At 36.1% G+C, this 22,759-nt stretch overlaps 1 protein-coding gene across 1 annotated transcript in view; it reads left to right on the top strand.

The window, feature by feature from the left end:
• The window catches only part of mtg (mind the gap), a 101,485-nt gene that overhangs the window by 70,588 nt on the left and 8,138 nt on the right, over positions 1 to 22,759 (top strand). The window contains exons 2-3 of the mRNA XM_073963563.1: positions 8,117 to 8,239; positions 19,142 to 19,275. Coding sequence (XP_073819664.1) covers positions 8,117 to 8,239; positions 19,142 to 19,275 — 257 coding nt within the window. The remainder of the gene's footprint in view (positions 1 to 8,116; positions 8,240 to 19,141; positions 19,276 to 22,759) is intronic.

Raw genomic sequence — 22,759 nt, 5'->3', positions numbered from 1 at the left:
TTTACATTTTGTATGTGATTTTATTCGCAATAACGCATTTTGACAACTGGTATGAAGATCAGCTGTTTTTGGCGTTACACCTTATTATTCCACCATGCTTTGGAGGATTTAAATGACAGTCAGCTGATTTTTGTTCATAGCACAATAACCAAGGTAGATGCATCAGCCCATCTAATCGAATTTGAAACGTCAAAAGAAATTGAATTCGTTTCAAAAACATACCGCAAATTACAAATTTATTGTTTAATATTGAAAATGTTAGCACATTATGTTGCTAATCCTAATTAATGATCAAATAACGAATTATTTTATCGTTTAGACATCGTAAATATTAGTCTTGGTTGATTAATAGTACGGTTACACTAGAGTTTTTTGCCGGGTTAACCCACTTCGAGAGGATTTATTTGACGTTTGCGCTATGGAATTAACATTTGAAATCCAAACCCACTGGGTTATACGCCTGTTAGACTATGAAATCATACTATGATTTAAACTGTCAATCCCATACAATATACGTCAAATTAAATCCAGTGGATTTAGAAATACGATTTATTTGACATACATATATACTATGGAACTGACATTTGAAATCGAGTGGATTTATAAGTCTAAACGTACTATTAATCCGGTTAAGTGTAAGCGGGGTATAAAATCAACTTTGTATATCAAGGCAAATTGAATTTTCCGCCTTGTTTAAAAATTTTGACATTTTAAATTATTTTTATTGTAGCAATTCACCGAAGCATCTACCTTGTTTCTTGCAACTTTTTGTATGTTGTAGCAACATGTTGCAAAAACACAGAATTGTATACGAGGATTTATGCCAAGTTTAAAACAAATCCACTCAATACGAGGATTTATTTTTGTATGGGAATTCTGGTAGATTATCGTCGGATTTAGCAAATAAATCCTGATAATGCGCTAAATCCGGCTAATGAGGCCATATCTAAATGGCCTATAATTTATTTTCTATAAATAAATAAAACGTTAATGTCAGTTAATTATTTAATTTGTGGTAAAAAATGTGTTATTTTGCCACAGCTTGAATTTTTTTTTGCCGAAATTAACAAACAAATTTTAACAACAGCATTATTAATTACTCTACAACAACAACAGTAACCACAATTTGTCTAAGTGGACTCTGGGCTAGGGCGTTGAGAATGATAATGACAAGTTGTGTAGTTGGTTATAAAATCAGCAGCTTAATTTGTTTGACTGGGGTTGTCTCAGCTGACCTGGACACCCAACTAAAAAAAACTGATTACCAAATTGAAGTGGTTGTTGTTGTTGGTAACATCATTATTAAGGTGTTTACATGCACACATACTCCTATGTATGTTGTTGTGTGTGGACATTTTTATGGGAAATGATTCCACATGAGAATGACATCAAATGCCATTTTTTATTTGGCCCAAAACTCCATTCCCTTTTTGTTTGTTAGCAACAGCTGTGTTATGATTAGTTTGAACCTTCAAAGGTCGTTTCAAATGCTTCAACGACAACAACATCGGCTAGTAGTCGTCGCAGCTAAACATGCAAATCAACAATCTTGTTTGCCTGTTAAAATGTAAAATTATCCGACCACTATGAGGAGGGTTTCTTATGTTACCAGCGTTGCCTAGATTTCCAACAATATCATCATCAACATCATCGACAACAACAACAATGACAATCAACGATAACATCACCAACATGTCATTTGAGTCGATTAACCGGTAGTACGATTTCATTTCAAGTGTAATGAGCGGCCACATTATCTGAAAAAGCCGGTATGTGGTTAACCAATTTTTCCAGTTGAATTGCAAATTTGGCTTGTGAAAAGAAAAAAAAAACCGAAATACGAAATGCCAACTACTGGAAAATAAAATAAGATATAAGACCATAAGAGGAGCAACCAGATTGAGGGTGATTAAGCGAGTTATTTTATTATTATTAATTTATATTTAGGTATAGATAAATATTTAAATAGAAAGAGGCAAAATCAAACTTTGTCAGAATCATTGCTCTTTGCGGGACACCAAACTCAGGCATGACTTCTTCAGACCTAGGTCATTTGGGATATCAAACACATCCACGTAGTCGGCTTTGTATAAAGGCAGGGCAGATGCGTTTCCGGCATTAATTGAATCGTTTCAAATTGCATTTTCGCTCACACACAAAACTATTTAAAAATCTTTTTCTTTTACATTTAAACGTCGCATAAACATGTTTCAAATTTTTCGGAGATGTAGCCAAATATGTTTGGTATTTTATTAGCTTGTCAATGACATTCAGTTGACTTCAATGATTAGTCGCTGGTGGGTCTTTTGTTTTGCATAAAACTGTTAATTTGTTTAAGTGGTGGTGTTTATATTTTGATATGTGTTTTTATGAACAACAAACATTTTAAATTTAAAATGCAAATTTCAAATAATATAATTATGCGTCATTGTAATTAGTGTTGTCAAGGTATATAACGGATGAAACGATTATAACGAAAACCGTTTAATCTGAGCTAATCGAAATATACTCATCTACTTATTTAATTCTCATATGCGTTTCTAAGCTAGGTTAGGTTGAGAATAAGGACGATGTAAATCAACGCATTTCCCTACGGAAAATGCGGTCACATACCACATGGTCTGAGACATGATCACAGACCACGGGGGTCTGTGGATTTTTTTCTATAGAAAAAAGTCAACACAGACCACGGGGGTCTGTGGATTTTTTTCTATAGAAAAAAGTCAACACAGACCACGGGGGTCTGTGGATTTTTTTCTATAGAAAAAAGTCAACACAGACCACGGGGGTCTGTGGATTTTTTTCTATAGAAAAAAGTCAACACAGACCACGGGGGTCTGTGGATTTTTTTCTATAGAAAAAAGTCAACACAGACCACGGGGGTCTGTGGATTTTTTTCTATAGAAAAAAGTCAACACAGACCATGGGGGTCTGTGGATTTTTTTCTATAGAAAAAAGTCAACACAGACCACGGGGGTCTGTGGATTTTTTTCTATAGAAAAAAGTCAACGCAGACCACGGGGGTCTGTGGATTTTTTTTCTATAGAAAAAAGTCAACACAGACCACGGGGGTCTGTGGATTTTTTTCTATAGAAAAAAGTCAACACAGACCACGGGGGTCTGTGGATTTTTTTCTATAGAAAAAAGTCAACACAGACCACGGGGGTCTGTGGATTTTTTTCTATAGAAAAAAGTCAACACAGACCACGGGGGTCTGTGGATTTTTTTCTATAGAAAAAAGTCAACACAGACCACGGGGGTCTGTGGATTTTTTTCTATAGAAAAAAGTCAACACAGACCACGGGGGTCTGTGGATTTTTTTCTATAGAAAAAAGTCAACACAGACCACGGGGGTCTGTGGATTTTTTTCTATTGAAAAAAGTCAACACAGACCACGGGGGTCTGTGGATTTTTTTCTATAGAAAAAAGTCAACACAGACCACGGGGGTCTGTGGATTTTTTTCTATAGAAAAAAGTCAACACAGACCACGGGGGTCTGTGGATTTTTTTCTATAGAAAAAAGTCAACACAGACCACGGGGGTCTGTGGATTTTTTTCTATAGAAAAAAGTCAACACAGACCACGGGGGTCTGTGGATTTTTTTTCTATAGAAAAAAGTCAACACAGACCACGGGGGTCTGTGGATTTTTTTCTATAGAAAAAAGTCAACACAGACCACGGGGGTCTGTGGATTTTTTTCTATAGAAAAAAGTCAACACAGACCACGGGGGTCTGTGGATTTTTTTCTATAGAAAAAAGTCAACACAGACCACGGGGGTCTGTGGATTTTTTTCTATAGAAAAAAGTCAACACAGACCACGGGGGTCTGTGGATTTTTTTCTATAGAAAAAAGTCAACACAGACCACGGGGGTCTGTGGATTTTTTTCTATAGAAAAAAGTCAACACAGACCACGGGGGTCTGTGGATTTTTTTCTATAGAAAAAAGTCAACACAGACCACGGGGGTCTGTGGATTTTTTTCTATAGAAAAAAGTCAACACAGACCACGGGGGTCTGTGGATTTTTTTCTATAGAAAAAAGTCAACACAGACCACGGGGGTCTGTGGATTTTTTTCTATAGAAAAAAGTCAACACAGACCACGGGGGTCTGTGGATTTTTTTCTATAGAAAAAAGTCAACACAGACCACGGGGGTCTGTGGATTTTTTTCTATAGAAAAAAGTCAACACAGACCACGGGGGTCTGTGGATTTTTTTCTATAGAAAAAAGTCAACACAGACCACGGGGGTCTGTGGATTTTTTTCTATAGAAAAAAGTCAACACAGACCACGGGGGTCTGTGGATTTTTTTCTATAGAAAAAAGTCAACACAGACCACGGGGGTCTGTGGATTTTTTTCTATAGAAAAAAGTCAACACAGACCACGGGGGTCTGTGGATTTTTTTCTATAGAAAAAAGTCAACACAGACCACGGGGGTCAGTGGATTTTTTTCTATAGAAAAAAGTCAACACAGATCACGGGGGTCTGTGGATTTTTTTCTATAGAAAAAAGTCAACACAGACCACGGGGGTCTGTGGATTTTTTTCTATAGAAAAAAGTCAACGCAGACCACGGGGGTCTGTGGATTTTTTTTCTATAGAAAAAAGTCAACACAGACCACGGGGGTCTGTGGATTTTTTTCTATAGAAAAAAGTCAACACAGACCAACGGTGGTCTGTGGATTTTTTTCTATAGAAAAAAGTCAACACAGACCAACGGTGGTCTGTGGATTTTTTTCTATAGAAAAAAGTCAACACAGACCAACGGTGGTCTGTGGATTTTTTTCTATAGAAAAAAGTCAACACAGACCAACGGTGGTCTGTGGATTTTTTTCTATAGAAAAAAGTCAACACAGACCAACGGTGGTCTGTGGATTTTTTTCTATAGAAAAAAGTCAACACAGAACAACGGTGGTCTGTGGATTTTTTTCTATAGAAAAAAGTCAACACAGACCAACGGTGGTCTGTGGATTTTTTTCTATAGAAAAAAGTCAACACAGACCAACGGTGGTCTGTGGATTTTTTTCTATAGAAAAAAGTCAACACGGACCAACGGGGGTCTGTGGATTTTTTTCTATAGAAAAAAAGTGGTCACAGGCCACGGGGGGTCTGTGGATTTTTTTCTATAGAAAAAAGTGGTCACAGGCCACGGGGGTCTGTGGATTTTTTTCTATAGAAAAACTGGTCACAGACCACGGGGGTCTGTGGATTTTTTCTATAGAAGAAAGTCAACACTGACCACGGGGGTCAGTGGATTTTTTTCTATAGAAAAAAGTCAACACAGACCAACGGGGGTCTGTGGATTTTTTTCTATAGAAGAAAGTCAACACTGACCACGGGGGTCTGTGGATTTTTTTCTATAGAAAAAAGTCAACACAGACCACGGGGGTCTGTGGATTTTTTTCTATAGAAAAAAGTCAACACAGACCACGGGGGTCTGTGGATTTTTTTCTATAGAAAAAAGTCAACACAGACCACGGGGGTCTGTGGATTTTTTTCTATAGAAAAAAGTCAACACAGACCACGGGGGTCTGTGGATTTTTTTCTATAGAAAAAAGTCAACACAGACCACGGGGGTCTGTGGATTTTTTTCTATAGAAAAAAGTCAACACAGACCACGGGGGTCTGTGGATTTTTTTCTATAGAAAAAAGTCAACACAGACCACGGGGGTCTGTGGATTTTTTTCTATAGAAAAAAGTCAACACAGACCACGGGGGTCTGTGGATTTTTTTCTATAGAAAAAAGTCAACACAGACCACGGGGGTCTGTGGATTTTTTTCTAAAGAAAAAAGTCAACACAGACCACGGGGGTCTGTGGATTTTTTTCTATAGAAAAAAGTCAACACAGACCACGGGGGTCTGTGGATTTTTTTCTATAGAAAAAAGTCAACACAGACCACGGGGGTCTGTGGATTTTTTTCTATAGAAAAAAGTCAACACAGACCACGGGGGTCTGTGGATTTTTTTCTATAGAAAAAAGTCAACACAGACCACGGGGGTCTGTGATGTTTTTTCTATAGAAAAAAGCGGTCACAGACAATGGGGATCTGTGAATTTTTTCTATAGAAAAAAGTCGTCACAGACCGTAGAGTTCTGAGAATTTGTTTTCTATAGAAAAAGTCGTCACAGACAGACATAGGTCTGAGAATATTTTCTTTAGAAAAAAGTCGTCATAGACCACAGATCACGGGGGTCTGTGGTTTTTTTTCTATAGAAAAAAGTGATCACAGACCACGGGGGGTCTGTGAATTATTTTCTATAGAGAATTTTTGAGAATTTTTTCTATAGAAAAAAGTTACCACAGACCACAGGGGTCTGAGAATTTTTTTCTATAGAAAAAAGTGGTCGCAGACCACAGGGGGCTGAGAATTTTTTTCTATAGAAAAAAGTGGTCACGGACCACGAGGGGTCTGTGAATTTTTTTCTATAGAAAAAAGTGATCACAGAGCACGGGGGTCTGTGAATTTTTTTCTATAGAAAAAAGTGGTCACGGACCAAGGGGGGTCTATGAATTTTTTTGTATAGAAAAAAGTGGTCACAGACCACGGGGGTCTGTGAATTTTTTTTTTCACAGACCACGGGGGTTTGTCCAAAATTTGGTTTTCGTATTATTTTATCCAAACTTAGTTTAAGTTCGAAGAAGGGTCATGTCGGTCCAATCCTTCGGGTACCTCCCCCACAAAAGTTCAAAACTTTTCGCTAAAATGGTGCCCATGATAACTCCCGAAGGCAGTAACGGCATTGGTCCATACTTTGAACATCGTAAAATTTCTACCAGATATAGATGCGGTTCAAATGTGGATTACATCAGTCCACTCCTTCGGGTACCTCCCACACAAAATTTCGGAAAAGTGCAGTTTGAGAACTGCTCTCAAATCGGGATCTTACTGAAAATTGTTGAAATATGTCTGTGTTTTGACAAAGCTCCCATATAATGGTAATTGCTTTTTCACAAGTATTTTGAAGGTTTTAGCAAAGTTTCCCAACTGAATTATATGTAAACTGCCATTGTGGCTTCACTATGAAGAGGAAACTTCTGCACCTGAAATTGTTAACACCATTTTGGATTTTCACTATGTGACCTCAATTAAATGAAGTCTGTAGGCATTTAGCACAACTTTTTTCCTTTCGCCTTTGAAATGTATGTATGTAATGTCAATTGCCTCTAATTATACCATTTTTTATTTTTTTGCAATATTAGTGAATACATTAATTTCCCATTTCCAAGATGTAACATAAAGTTATCTAACATCCTCTCCAATTACATAGAGACTCAACAAATTTATCATTTTCCAATTATCACGTCGTACAACATTCGTCGCAAAAGATGTTCCCAGTTCCCACAATAACTTTAATTAGCAGCATTGTGGCATGTTCATCATCACTCTCAACTTGAATAAATAATTCATATTCATGTCAGTTAATTTATGTCAAAACAAAAGACTTAAGACACGAACTTGTTAGACGACAAAACTATGCGTGCCACGACAACCAACCACAGCCATACTAGGCCCAAATTTTAAACTTGAAATTCTATTTAAAAATGCATTTTTGTTATATAACAACAACAACAACAGTTGAAACAGCAACAGATGAAAGCAACAAAAATGACAATTTCGAAATCAATAATATTTAAGAAAAAAAATTCCAAGTCAAGGAAATCTTCTTCATTTCAACATCCAAAATCCAGAGGAAATGTTCAAAATATTTATGACTAAACCTATTAATGGAGTTAAATTGTTGTGAATATTACAGTAGTATATAATTAAATATTTATACATATTTTTAATACAGTAAATTTTAGTAAAATGTATATTTTCTCTAATCATATATTTTGTATTTTCTGTAAATAATACAAAACAAAACACAGAAAAATTAATCCCAAACCCTACACACTGCACATAACTATCACAGTCATTAAGTCACATTCATATCATTAACCCCCTATCATACCTTTTGTACACTATTTGCCATTCCAATTTTGTCTCCATTGTAAAAAAAACTAAAAATCACTAATACAACATTTTTTCTTCAAATATCCTCTATAATTTATTTTTCTGTGTTTGTTTTCTCTTCCCTTATCGTTCTCTCTCGTTTTTTTTGCATTTTTCTTTTAGGATTGGCTTGCGGGACATGTGTTTTAGAATCCGATTTTGGTTTTATTCTCAATTGTAACTTCAAAAAATCTGGACTATTTCGTGTAAGAAATTTGGGAGGCCTTAAGGCGCACTTTGGTTTAGGTAATACCATTATATTTATACCTTTTATACATATTATTTTCCCTAGAACAAAATAGCTAACCAATATTTAGAAAACAAAAAAACTGTATACTAACATGCAAAGTATTTATATTTGAAAGTCCTGTAAAAATGTGTAAATATGTGAAATAATTTATTTTTTATGATGATTTTTTACTACTTACTTACTTAGCTGGCCCATTACAGAACATTTGTTCTATAGGCCGAACTAAGAAAAGATCTCCAATTCTCTCTATTTGCTGCTTCGCTTTCTGGAATACCGCGCCTTTTCATCTCATCATCCACTTGTTTGCGCCATCTATTCCTTGGCCTGCCAATTCTGCGTGCACCGCCAAGCGGTCCGTGTTTATACACCTTTTTAGCGGGGTCATCATCGCTCATTCTTATGATATGGCCTAGCCAACGCAATCGCTGCATCTCGATACGTTTAACAATATTGATGTCGTTGTATAGCAGATACAGCTCGTGGTTCATGCGACGTCGATATTCACCGTCAACGCAGATTGGTCCGTAGATCTTTCGAAGAATTTTTCTCTCAAACATACCAAGCACTGCCATGTCTGCTTGCGCAAGTACCCAGGCTTCGGAGCCATACATCAGCATGGGTAGTATCAGTGTTTTGTAGAGCGTTATTTTTGTTTGACGAGATGTGGCTTTGTTTTTGAACTGCTTACTTAAACCAAAGTAGCATCTGTTGGCCAATACAATTCTTTTTTTTTATTTCACAGCTGATGTCGTTTGTTCTGTTTACGGAGGTGCCGAGGTAGACGAAGTCTTTTACTACCTCAATATTATAGGAACCAACATACACAGTCGGTCCGAGCTCAATGGATGCATTGCGCGTCGACACCATCAACTTGGTCTTCTCACCGTTTACCGCCAGACCCACTTTAGAAGATTCTCCTTCGACCTTCATAAAGGTATCTGTTACTTCTTTTACTGATCGGCCTATGATGTCTATATCATCAGCATAAGCAAGTAACATGTGACTATTGGTGTAGATTGTGCCACTTCTTTTGACGTTTGCCTCTCGTATAACCTTTTCTAGCAGGATGTTGAAGAGATCAACGAAAGGCTGTCTCCTTGTCTGAAACCTCTTTTGGTACCAAACTTTTCGGAGAGGTTCTTTCCTATTTTAACTGAGGACCTCGTGTCAGTTAAAGTCATTTTGCAAAGCCGGATGAGCTTTGCGGGGATACCAAATTCAGACATGGCTTGGAATACCTTTGAACGCAGCGGGCTGTCGAAGGCTGCTTTATAATCGACAAAAAGGTGGTAGGTGTCGATCTACATCTCTTGGGTCTTCTCTAGGATTTGCCGCAGGGTAAATATCTGGTCAATGGTGGACTTGCCAGGTCTTAAGCCGCATTGGTATGGTCCAATTATTTCGTTGACCATGGGCTTTAGTCGTTCGCACAATATCCCTGACACTATCTTGTAGGCGATAGGGAGAAGACTTATGCCCCTATAGTTAGAGCATACAGTCTTATCTCCCTTCTTGTGGACGGGGCACCGGATACTCAGGTTCCAATCGTCGGGTACGCGTTCTTCCTGCCAGATAGTGCTAACTAGCTGATGAATACACCTTATCAGCGTGTCGCCTCCGGTTTTGAACAGCTCGGCTGGTAAGCCATCGGCCCCTGCTGCCTTATTATTCTTCAGCCGATTTATTGCTGTCCTTACCTCATCTTGGCTGGGCGGGATACATTCAATACCATCTTCTGGGATTGGGACTGTGGTATCTTCGTCGTCTTCGCTGCTATTGGATACCAACAGTTTTGAAAAATGTTCTTTCCATATCCTGAGTACACTATCTGTATCAGTTACCAAATTACCTTGCTGGTCTCTACAGGAGGATGTGCCTGTACCAAAGCCATCAGTTTGATGCTTGACTCTTTGGTAGAATTTTCGGACTTCATTCTGGCTCCTGTACATCTCGATTTTTTCACACTCCGGCTTTTCCAACTCTCTCTTTTTCCTGCGGAAAAGACGTTTCTCCTCTCTCCTTTTCTCTCTGTATCTCTCTCGTGCGCTACGCGTTGCTACGGATTGTAAAGTAGCCCTATATGCCGCATTTTTCTCTTCGGTGGCAGCATGACACTCCTGATCATACCATGGATTCCTTGGTGGCGGCCTCTGGTATCCAAGTATGGATTTTGCGGCTGTTTGCATGGAGTGGGCAATGCTTTGCCATTGCGCTGATATGTTATCGGGGTGAGGAGTGCTTTGATTAAGCAATTGGGCTAGTTGAGTGGAATATGCTGTGGCTATCTGTTGTGATTGCAGCTTACCGATATCTAACTTTCGTGTTGTGTCTGTTCGTACTTTGTTTGCTACGTTTAAGCGGGTGCGTACCTTTGCTGCAACAAGGTAGTGGTCCGAATCAATGTTTGCGCCTCGGAACGATCGTACATCCAACACGCTCGATGAATGTCTTCCATCTATCACAACATGATCAAATTGATTTCTTGTTTTCTGATCTGGAGACAGCCAGGTGCCCTTATGAATATCGAGATGATTAAATCTGATACTGATAACTACCATGTTTTTTACAGCTGCAAAGTCTATCAGCCTCATACCATTGTCAGATGTTTCACTGTGGAGGCTGAATTTCCCGACTGTTGGGCCAAAGATATTCTCCTTTCCAATTTTGGCATTAAAATCGCCTAGAATGATTTTAATGTCATGGGCAAGGCAACGGTCATATGTTACTTCTAAGGGCTCGTAAAATATATCTTCGGTCTGTTCGTCCTTTTCTTCAGTGGGAGCATAAGCGCAAATAAAGCTGATGTTGAAGAATTTAGCTTTTATTCGAATTGCAGCAAGTCTTTCATTCACTGGAGTGAAGCTGGATACCAGATGTTTTAGTCTCCGACTAACTACAAATACGCAACCAAACTCATGCTCATGATGATTTTTTATACCCTCAGCAATTATGCTTACGAGGGTATATATCACCAATATTTTTGAAAATTTAACATAGCTGAAGCCAAGGTTTACCCTTTTAGAACACGCGACTTGTGATTGTATATTATACAAATTAAATATTTTTGGATAAAATGAAATGTTTTTGGACGTGGGAAAAAATATTAGCCTTAAAAGATAATATGCGTGGAAGCTGTGGCTATATTTATGTTAAACAAGTAAAAAAGTATCAGTCGGCTCAGCCTCAGCCTGTGCAAATTGAAACACTTTTTTCACAAAAAAAACTTATGAATTTCGGGGGTTTCAAAATTTTGGTCGTATGAACCGACAAAAATGTTGATTAGGATTAAAGTTCAAAAATTTTGCGGAAAAGGTCCTTAAAGGAATGGACCGACATTGACCATGGGGGTGCCATAGGGGGTTTTTACGCCCTTCGAGCTGTTTTCTCAAGAAGTATGGACTTGCCCTTGAAACAAATTTTACCATCGTAATTGAGGGAGCGAATGTTGCTTCAACAAAAATGTGGGGCGAAGCCGCCCCACAGTCGATGTGTCTGAGGAGCCTTCCTAAACCAAAGGCGAAACATGCATGTCACACAGTGGTGATTGTGTGGGTTCGTATAGTCGGCTTTCCTTTTTCAAAAAGCATCTTGGTCAGTAAGCTCGTCTCTAACGAGAAATTAATTAAAAAATTAATAAAAAAATGACCTTCGCCTAATAGGCAAAATTTTCAAATAAAAATAAAAATCAGCTTGAGCCAGGCTGGGGTTCGAACCCACGTCCTTGAAAAACACATGGAAAGAAGTGTTGTCACGGCGTGTTAGTGTTCAGAACCAAACTCATAACTTTCAAAGGCTACGCTAAGCGTTTGTCATGAAAGCCATACAAAGATTTGAACAAAAAATTCAACTTTGTAAAAAAAATAACTTGCATTTGAAAGAGGAAATAAGTTAGAGGATAGCGAAGCCGCCCCACAGTCGATGTGTCTGAGGAGCCTTCCTAAACCGAAGGCGAAACATGCATGTCACACAGTGGTGATTGTGTGGGTTCGTATCGTCGGCTTTCCTTTTTCAAAAAGCATCTTGGTCAGTAAGCTCGTCTCTAACGAGAAATTAATTAAAAAATTAATAAAAAATGACCTTCGCCTAATAGGCAAAATTTTCAAATAAAAATCAAAGTGATTCAATAGAAGGTCTTAAAGTGAACTTATCCAAAATTTTGTGTGGGAGGTACGGGATGGAGTGTACAAATATAATAAATATTCGAACCTGATCTATATCTGGTAGATATTATGAGAATGTGTAAAGTATGGACCAAATCGGTCACTCCCATCAAGAGTTATCGTGCGCACAATTGTTCCGAATATTTTTGAACTTTTGTGGGGTAGGTACCTGAAGGAGTGGACCGATATGGCTTATCTACGAACTTAAAGTAAGTTTGGAACCAATATTACGAAGGCCAAATTTTGGCCGGAATCGGCATTTCCGTTCGCGAATTATCTTGCGCTTCCACCCATAAACATGGTGTCAGAGGGTTTGTTTTTTAACTTTCAGGCTATTTTTTCAGGAAGTATGGACTTGCCCCTGAGGAAACTTGTACCTTCGTATAGGGGACAGTGAATACAAGATGTTACAACAAAAACCAAGGCGATTCGAGAGCAGGTCCTAAACTGAACTTTTTCGAAATTTTGTGTGGGAGGTACTCGAAGAGCTTACCGAATGAGTCCATATTGGAACCTCATCTAAGTCTGGTAGAAATTTCATAATGTGCAATGTATGGACCAAATCGGTTACCCCTTTCAAGAGTTATCGTACGCACAAATTTTCCGAACATTTTCGAACTTTTGTGGGGGAGGTACCGGAAGGAGTGGACCGATATAATCCATCTTTGAACTTGAACTAAGTTTGGACAAAATATTACGAAAGCCAAATTTTGGACCGAATCGACAGGTCCGTTCGAGAGTTATCATGCGCTCCAACCACTACACACGGTGTCATAGGGTTTTTTTGTAACTTTCAGGCTATTTTGTGAGGAAGTATGGACTTGCCCCTAATGAAACTTACAGCGTCTTATAGAGGACAGCAAATACAACTTGAGTAAACAAAAATCAAAGCGATTCGAGACCAGGTCCTAAACTGAACTTTTCAGAAATTTTGTGTGGGAGGTACCCGAAGGAGTGGACCGATTGAGTCCATATTGGAACCTCATCTAAGTTTGGTAGAAATTACACGATGTGCAAAGTATGGACCAAATCGGTTATTCCCTACAAGAGTTATCGTGCGCACAAGTTTTGCGACAATTTTTGAACATTTGTGGGGGAGGTACCTGAAGGAGTGGACATATATGGCCCATCTTCGAACTTAAATCGAATCTGGACAAAATATTTCGATACCCAAAATTTGAACCGAATCGATTGATCCGTTCGAGAGTTATCGTGCGCACCAGCCAGACAGACGGACAGACAGACAGACAGACAGACGGACGGACATTGCTAGATCTACTCAAAATTGTCTGAAACGGATATCGTACAAACATACTTGGGGTCTAAAACCATTATTTCGATGAGGCACATTTTTGGTCGTATCAAAGTGTAAATACCCTCTTTAGCCTAAAGGCTGAGGGTATAAAAATGGGTAAAAATGGGTTGAAACCACCATGTCTTTTTTTGTTTTCTCTCGATTTGTGAGTGAACCACACTTCTCTCGATTTTCCTGTCAAAGTAAAAGTAGAAGCAAACTAAATAAGGATCATCTCACCTATGTATTACTTTTCAAAATTTGAACTGCTTCTACCATTAAATGATGCTGACATTTTGAAGCCAGATTTACAGTGTTTTTTAGAAATTTTCTCCTAATTTCATTCCGCAAACAGATTTTTCAAAAAATTATTTATAGGATTGTAGTACTTGCGATTCTGAGTTGTTTGATACATATATTGTGAATGTAGTCTGCGCAGCTTCATAGAAATCTGCATCCAAATGAGGAAATTTTGTGCGAACATTTTTCTAAAAATCATATTTTTTGGGTCTAATATTTGCAATTGTCTCTAGAATACCTCGTACTCCATTGCACATTTTAGTTTTCTACGTTCTGGATCCAATAAATCATTCCTCGTGAAAATCCATCTACTAAAACGCGAATTACGAGAAATTCCAAAGTAGAAAAATCACCTAAAATTGTTTTTGAAAATATCGCGTATTTTATCGCGTTTTCTGCGGATAGTTTCCACTGCAATGAAAAAACTAGTGCAGCATCTTCGTTTTAGCGGAAACAGAGATTTGAAAACTTCACTGATAAGGAAGCTACATTAATTGTATCCCAAAAAATAATGTGTGATGCTACATCCACGGTTCTTGATTGATTGCCTTCAAACAGATATATATCGATGTAGATTTTCATGGTGAACACTGAAATCGGATGCGGACAAAAATTGTATGCACTTTGCGCAAATTAGCGATATTTTATAGGCTTTTTTAATGCTAAGATGCAGCCGATGCTACATCTTAGAGTCCAAATTATATTTCGAAAAATATATACAACTTAATAGATATGGCCTTGCTGTACATGAAAATCACATGCGGACAAAATGATTTTGATAATTACGCGATTTACACGTATTTTAAAACGCATACAAATAAAATAGGGTTATTTGACCTCTATTTCCATTTCAGAAGCTTTGAGATATATCCTCATCAACCCAGTTACCTTCCCTAATGGGAAAGCTTTAATATGAATGTCAATAAAGCAAAATCCGTCTATTTTATTGGGAGATTTAAGCAAAATGAAGGAAGTATTCCTACAGATTTTTACAATATTTTCTACTACACAATGCATGTGAAAAAATATTTTTTCAAACAAAAAGTTATTTTTTTGACCAAAATATGTGCTTATTTTGGCTGTAACATCGAAACTATAACACCAATCTGTATGATTGCAGTCTCATTTGATTCGCCGTGAAGTTTTGATCCACAACAAATTTTTATGTAATTTTATGACCACTAAATGGGCCTTAATTTTGAAAAAAATTTACTTATATTCAATAATTTATCAATTTTATGTACATTCCGCGAATTCTGTGTAACATTTTGCAGGTATTATGAAATCTACTTGCTGAAGTCACTTCGAGGGAACTTTCTTTGTGACAATTGTGCTCATTAAAATAATTAGCGTTTTTATAATATTTTCTTTCTTAAAAAGCGAAATAAAAGCGCCATAACTTTTGTCCGCAACAACCAAAAATTGGCTCGCGACCAGATTCTTACTGAGAATTTTTTTCTCAACCTACATATCAAAAATCGTTGATGTAGCGCGAAAAAAATTTATCCTTTTTTCTGAAATGGAATATGAAATAATTGGCAACATTTCCCATATACACTTTCATACGGGCAAAATGTGCCTCATCGAAATAATGGTTTTAGACCCCAAGTATGTTTGGACGAAATGTGTTTCAGACAATTTGGAGTCGATTGAGCAATGTCCGTCCGTCTGTCTGTCTGGCTGGAGCGCACGATAACTCTCGAACGGATCAACCGATTGGGTCCAAAATTTGGCATTCGTAATATTTTGTCCAAAGTTAGTTTAAGTTCGAAGATGGGTTATATCGGTCCACTCCTCCCGGTACTTCCCCACAAAAGTTTGAAAATATTTGGAAAATTTGTGCGCACGATAACTCTTAAAAGGAGTAACCGATTTGGTCTATACTATGTACATCGTGTTATTTCTACCAGACTTAGATAAGGTTCCAATATGGACTCTATCGGTCCACTCCTTCGGGTACCCCCGACACAAAATTTCGGAAAAGTTCAGTTTAGGACCTGCTCTCGAATCGCTTTGAATTTTGTTGTAGCAACTTGTATTCACTGCCCCCATACAACGGTACAAGTTTCATCAGGGGCAAGTCCACACTTTCTGAGAAAATAGCCTGAAAGTTGCAAAAATCTCCCATGACACCGTGTGTAGTGGTTGGAGTGCAAGAGAACTCTCGAACAGATCTACCGATTCGGTCCAAAATTTGGTCTTCGTAATATTTTGTTCAAACTTAGTTTATGTTCAAAGATAAGCCATATCGGTACCTCCCCACAAAACTTCAAAAATGTTCAAAAAAAAATGTGCGCACGATAACTCTTTAAGGGAGTGACCGATTTGGTCCATACTATGCACATCCTAATATATCTACCAGATATAGATCAGGTTCGAATATGGACTATATTTGTTCACTCCTTTGGGTACCTCCCACACAAAATTTCGGATAAGTTCACTTTAAGACCTGCTCTCGAATCACTTTGATTTTTGTTGAAGCAACTTGCATTCGCTGCCACAACTACGACGGTGAAAGTTTTTTCAATGGCGAGTCCATACTTCTTGGGAAAACATCCCGAAAGTTGTAAAAAACCCTTATGGCACCATATGTAGTAGCTGGAGGGCGCAATAACTCTCGAACTGATAAACCGATTTATTCCAAAATTTGTCATATTTTGTCCAAACTTAGTTTAACTTCTAAAAAACTAAGTGCGTAAAGTGTGTAAACTAAGTGCAGTTTAGGGTCTGTTCGGACTAAATACATTCGATCTGTCCGTAGATGAAAATTCCAATTCACATAGGCTGAGGGTATATCTCAGTCGGCAAAGCCGACTGATACTTTTTTACTTGTTGTTGTAACAACTTGTATTTACTGCCCCCCATACGACGGTACAAGTTTCATCAGGGGCAAGTCCATACTTCCTGAGAAAATAACCTGAAAGTTGCAAAAAAAATCCGTTTGACACCGTGTGTAATGGTTGGAGTGCCAGATAACTCTCAAACGGATCTGCTGATTCGGTCCTAAATTTGGCCATCGTAATATTTTGTTCAAACTTAGTATACCTCCCACCTCCCACCTATACCTCCCACACAAAAGTTCAAAAAAGTTCGGAAAAATTGTTCGCACGATAACCCTTGAAGGGAGGGACCGATTTGGTCCATACTTAACACATCCTAATATATCTACCAGATATAGGTCAGGAGCCTAATTACGACATTCGATTCGATCGAATATTTGCTCGAGAATGAAAAAATCAAACTATGAAAACCTATTCGCGCCACCAACTGTTCATTTACTAAGGTAGGTGCATTAGCAATTTGTTACAAAAATGTTAAAAAGTTTTACAAAAAAAATCATTTCGTACAGTTTTCTAGCACAACTTCAGTCCGAAATTATTATAAAAAGTATTATTCAACGATCTCAGTAAATATTTGTATTTTTTGTTATTAATAAATTTGTTTTTTATTTTTTGCTTTAAAATAAACACATTTTTTACCATCTACCTTGTTAATGTTCTTTAAAGAGCACATAGGTTTTCATAGTTCGATGTTTTCATTCACGAGCAAATACTCGATCGAATCGAATGTCGTAATTAGGCCCCATGTTTGAATATGGACTATATTTGTTCACTCCTTCGGGTACCTCCAACACAAAATTTCGGATAAGTTCACTTTAATACCTGCTCTCGAAACACTTTGATTTTTGTTGAAGCAACTTGCATTCGCTGAGCGGAACAACCAATTTGATTCAAATTTTGTTTCTCCTAATATTTTGTCCAAATATAGTTAAACCTCAAATATATCGGTCTTCTCCTTAGGGTACCTTCCCCCCAAAAGTTCAACATTTTTGTTTAAATGCAGCTTAGGATCTGTTCGAAGATTCTTTGGAAATGTATACAGAAGCTACTCTTTGTGGTCCTGTTTTCAGCGATATTATGTTTTTCGTCAGCAAATCCATGCATCCTGACATGGTGTTGTAAAAGAAATGACTCGCAAAAATAAGATCCACTTCCAAAATGGTAGCTCCTCCGCAACACTTTTCAGTTTTAATTCAAATCCATTTTTTTGTCGGCAAGTTCATACTCTCAAAAACGACCACAAAATCTGAAAACCTCCTAAATACATAACTATAGGTAAAAATGATTTTGGTTGCCGGCATTCGATTCGATATTGTCAATATATGAAGGTTTCAATTCACAATTCACACCGATGCCAACCAAAGTTTTTATAGTTCTTATGGCCGGACAGACGGTACATGTTAGCTCAGTACCTTTGACGGTTGTTACAGGCAGATATACAGAAGACACCACTGAGAGGTCAGTGTCTACTTGAGATGAAAGAGAGAAGAATAATTACGTTTATCGTTCAATTTAAGATTTGCTCCGAGACTCCTCCAGTTTCACTTAGCACTTACATTACACTTATTAAGAGGTATACAAAAAAATATGTTGCTCTTAAGGGCATTCTCGTCGTTTCTTCCAAAAATATTGCCATGAAATTTTAGTTTCGTGTTCGAATTAACCTTTTGGAAAGTTATTTCCCCCTTTAAGATAGCCAACAAAATATATTTGTTCTCAAAAGTAGGTTTGAAGATTTCTAAATTAACATTTTGCAATCTAACGGTAAATTGTGCTGATTTTTATTTCTCACATCAAACCACCATCAACAAATTACCATCAAAAGAGAAAAAAATCTCAAACCCCATTTTTAAACCTTAACCTGTCGTTATCTATGACATCTCTATGATTATCGACCAAATCAATCGACCCGATCCACCATCCACCAAAATAACGAAATGGCCGTTAATAACCATCAAATGGTGGGGGGTGCGACTTAACGCGCCTCTTTGACTTTAATTGCAAATTTTGTGTTGACTTTTGCATGATTATTGACACAGATGATTGATGGCGATGATGACGATGATGATAGAGATGCTGCTGATGTGTGGTGATTTTTTATGCCATTTACTCTGGCTGGCTTTCAATAAAGCGGAACTTAATATTAATTATTTGAACAATCAGGTGTGAAATTGATGGCGAGAGATTATTCATAAAAAGCTGCTGTTAAATGTATTTCTCACGTTCGTCGCTGCTTTAAATGTTTATGTTTTTCGTGATATCAAGTAATTATTTCTTTTTTTATTTTTTTGTATTTTGCCTTAGGTTTCAGTCTGGGCGACGAACTAGGTTTCCCCGAATCCTTGGGCAATGTGGAAGGAGGTCGACGTCGTTCAATTGGCTACAAGAATGGACCACCACCAAATTCAGCTGTTGGTGTTTTACCCGCTAATCAACAGGTGAGTGTAAAAAAATGAAAAGAGAATGAATGATAAACTAGGTTAAAAGAGATTATTCACGATTGTGTGTAAAACATAGATAAGTTATCCACGCTTTTGGATAATTGATAGATAGATAAAGTATCCACACTTGTGGATAATTTATCCATGCTTGTGAATAAATTATCCACTCTTGTGGATAAATTCTATAAAATCATCTATGCTTGTGGATAAATTATAGATAAATTGTCCACGCTTGTAGATCCATTATAAATAAATTATTCACGATTGTGGATAGATAAATTTTCCACGACTGTGGATAAATTATAGATAAATTATCCACGATTATGGATAAATTTTAGATAAATTATCCACGATTGTGGATAAATTATTGTTGTGGATAAATTATAGATAAATTATCCACGATTATGGATAAATTATTGTTGTGGATAAATTATAGATAAATTATCTACGCTTGTGGATAAATTATAGATAAATTATCCACGCTTGTGGATAAATTATAGATAAATTATCCACGATTATGGATAAATTATTGATAAAATATCCACGCTTGTGGATAAATAATAAATAAATTCTCCACGATTGGGGATAAATTATAGATAAATTATCCATGCTTGCGGATAAATTATCCACGCTTGCGGGTAAATTATATGTAAATTATCCACGTTTGTGGATAAATTATAAATAAATTATCCACGCTTGTGGATAATTTATAAATAAATTATAAATATAAATAATTTATAAATAAATTATCCACGCTTGGGAATAAATTATAGATAAATAATCCACACTTGCGGAAAAATTATCCACGCTTCGGCATAACTTGTAGATAAATTATCCATGCTTGTGGATAAATTATAAATAAATTATCCACGATTGTGGATAAATTATACATAATTTTTTCACGATTGTGGATAAATTATAAATATATTATCCACGCTTGTGGGTAGATACAATTTTCACGACTGTGGATAAATTATAGATAAATTATCCACGCTTGTGGATAAATTATAGATAAATTATCCACCCTGTTGGATAAATTATAGATAAATTATCCACGCTTGTGGATAAATTATAGATAAATTATCCACCCTGTTGGATAAATTATAGATAAATTATCCACCCTTTTGGATAAATTATAGATAAATTATCCACGCTTGTGGATAAATTATAGATAAATTATCCACGCTTGTGGATAAATTATAGATAAATTATCCACGCTTGTGGATAAATTATAGATAAATTATCCACGCTTGTGGATAAATTATAGATAAATTATCCACGCTTGTGGATAAATTATAGATAAATTATCCACGCTTGTGGATAAATTATAGATAAATTATCCACGCTTGTGGATAAATTATAGATAAATTATCCACGCTTGTGGATAAATTATAGATAAATTATCCACGCTTGTGGATAAATTATAGATAAATTATCCACGCTTGTGGATAAATTATAGATAAATTATCCACGCTTGTGGATAAATTATAGATAAATTATCCACGCTTGTGGATAAATTATAGATAAATTATCCACGCTTGTGGATAAATTATAGATAAATTATCCACGCTTGTGGATAAATTATAGATAAATTATCCACGCTTGTGGATAAATTATAGATAAATTATCCACGCTTGTGGATAAATTATAGATAAATTATCCACGCTTGTGGATAAATTATAGATAAATTATCCACGCTTGTGGATAAATTATAGATAAATTATCCACGCTTGTGGATAAATTATAGATAAATTATCCACGCTTGTGGATAAATTATAGATAAATTATCCACCCTTGTGGATAAATTATAGATAAATTATCCACGCTTGTGGATAAATTATAGATAAATTATCCACGCTTGTGGATAAATTATAGATAAATTATCCACGCTTGTGGATAAATTATAGATAAATTATCCGTGCTTGTGGATAAATTATAGATAAATTATCCACGCTTGTGGATAAATTATAGATAAATTATCCGTGCTTGTGGATAAATTATAGATAAATTATCCACGCTTGTGGATAAATTATAGATAAATTATCCACGCTTGTGGATAAATTATAGATAAATTATCCACGCTTGTGGATAAATTATAGATAAATTATCCACAAGCGTGGATAAATTATAGATAAATTATCCACGCTTGTATATAAATTATAGATAAATTATCCACGCGTGTGGATAAATTATCCACGCTTGTATATAAATTATAGATAAATTATCCACGCTTGTGGATAAATTATAGATAAATTATTATGGATAAATTATCCACGCTTGTGGATAAATTATAGATAAATTATCCACGCTTGTGGATAAATTATAGATAAATTATCCACGCTTGTGGATAAATTATAGATAAATTATCCACGCTTTTGAATAATTGATAGATAAATAATCCACGCTTATGGATAAATTGTAGATAAATTATCCATGCTTGTGGATAAATTATAAATAAATTATCCACGATTGTGGATAAATTATAGATAATTTTTTTCACAATTGCGGATAAATTATAGATAAATTACCCACGCTTGTAGATAATTGATATATAAATTATCGACGCTTGTAGATAATTGATATATAAATTATCGACGCTTGTGGATAATTCATAGATAAATAATCCATATGTGTATAATTTATAGATAAATTGTACACGCTTGTGGATAATTGATAGATAAATAATCCACGTTTGTGGATAATTGATAGATTATTTATACACGCTTTTGGATAATTGATAGATAAATTATCCATGCTTGTAGATAATTGATAGATAAGTTATCCACGCTTGTGGATAATTGATAGATAAATTATCCATGCTTGTGGATAATTGATAGTTAAATTATTCACGCTTGTGGATAATTGATAGATAAATTATCCATGCGTGTAGATAATTGATAGATAAGTTATCCACGCTTGTGGATAACTGATAGATAAATTATCCACGCTTGTGGATAATTGATAGATAAATTTTCCACGCTTGTGGATAATTGATAAGTAAATTATCCACGCTTTTGGGTAATTGCTAGATAATTTATCCTCGCTTTTGGATAGTTGATAGATAATTTATCCATGCTTGTGGATATTTGATAGATAAATTATCCATGCTTGTGGATAATTGATAGATAAATTATCCACGCTTGTGGATTATTGATAGATAAATTATCCATGCTTGTGGATAATTGCGAGATAAATTATCTACGCTTTTGGATAACTGCTAGATAAATTATCCACGCTTGTGAATAATTGATAGATAAATAATCCACGCTTTTGGATAATTGATAGATAAGTTGTGCACGCTGATGGATAAATTTTAGATATATTTTCCAATCTTGTGGCTAAATTGTAGATAAATTAGCTTGTAGATAAATTATCCACGCTTATGGATAAATTTTAGATAAATTTTCCACGCTTATGGATAAATTTCAGATAAATTGTCCACGCTTGTGGATAAATTGTAGATAAATTATCCACGCTTGTG

The sequence above is a fragment of the Musca autumnalis genome, unplaced genomic scaffold (genome assembly GCF_047663935.1).
Source record: "Musca autumnalis isolate F117 unplaced genomic scaffold, ASM4766393v1 scaffold_1, whole genome shotgun sequence".
NCBI lineage: Eukaryota > Metazoa > Arthropoda > Insecta > Diptera > Muscidae > Musca > Musca autumnalis.
The sequence above is the reverse complement of the archived record's forward strand: the minus strand, read 5'-3'. Positions and strand labels throughout refer to the sequence as shown.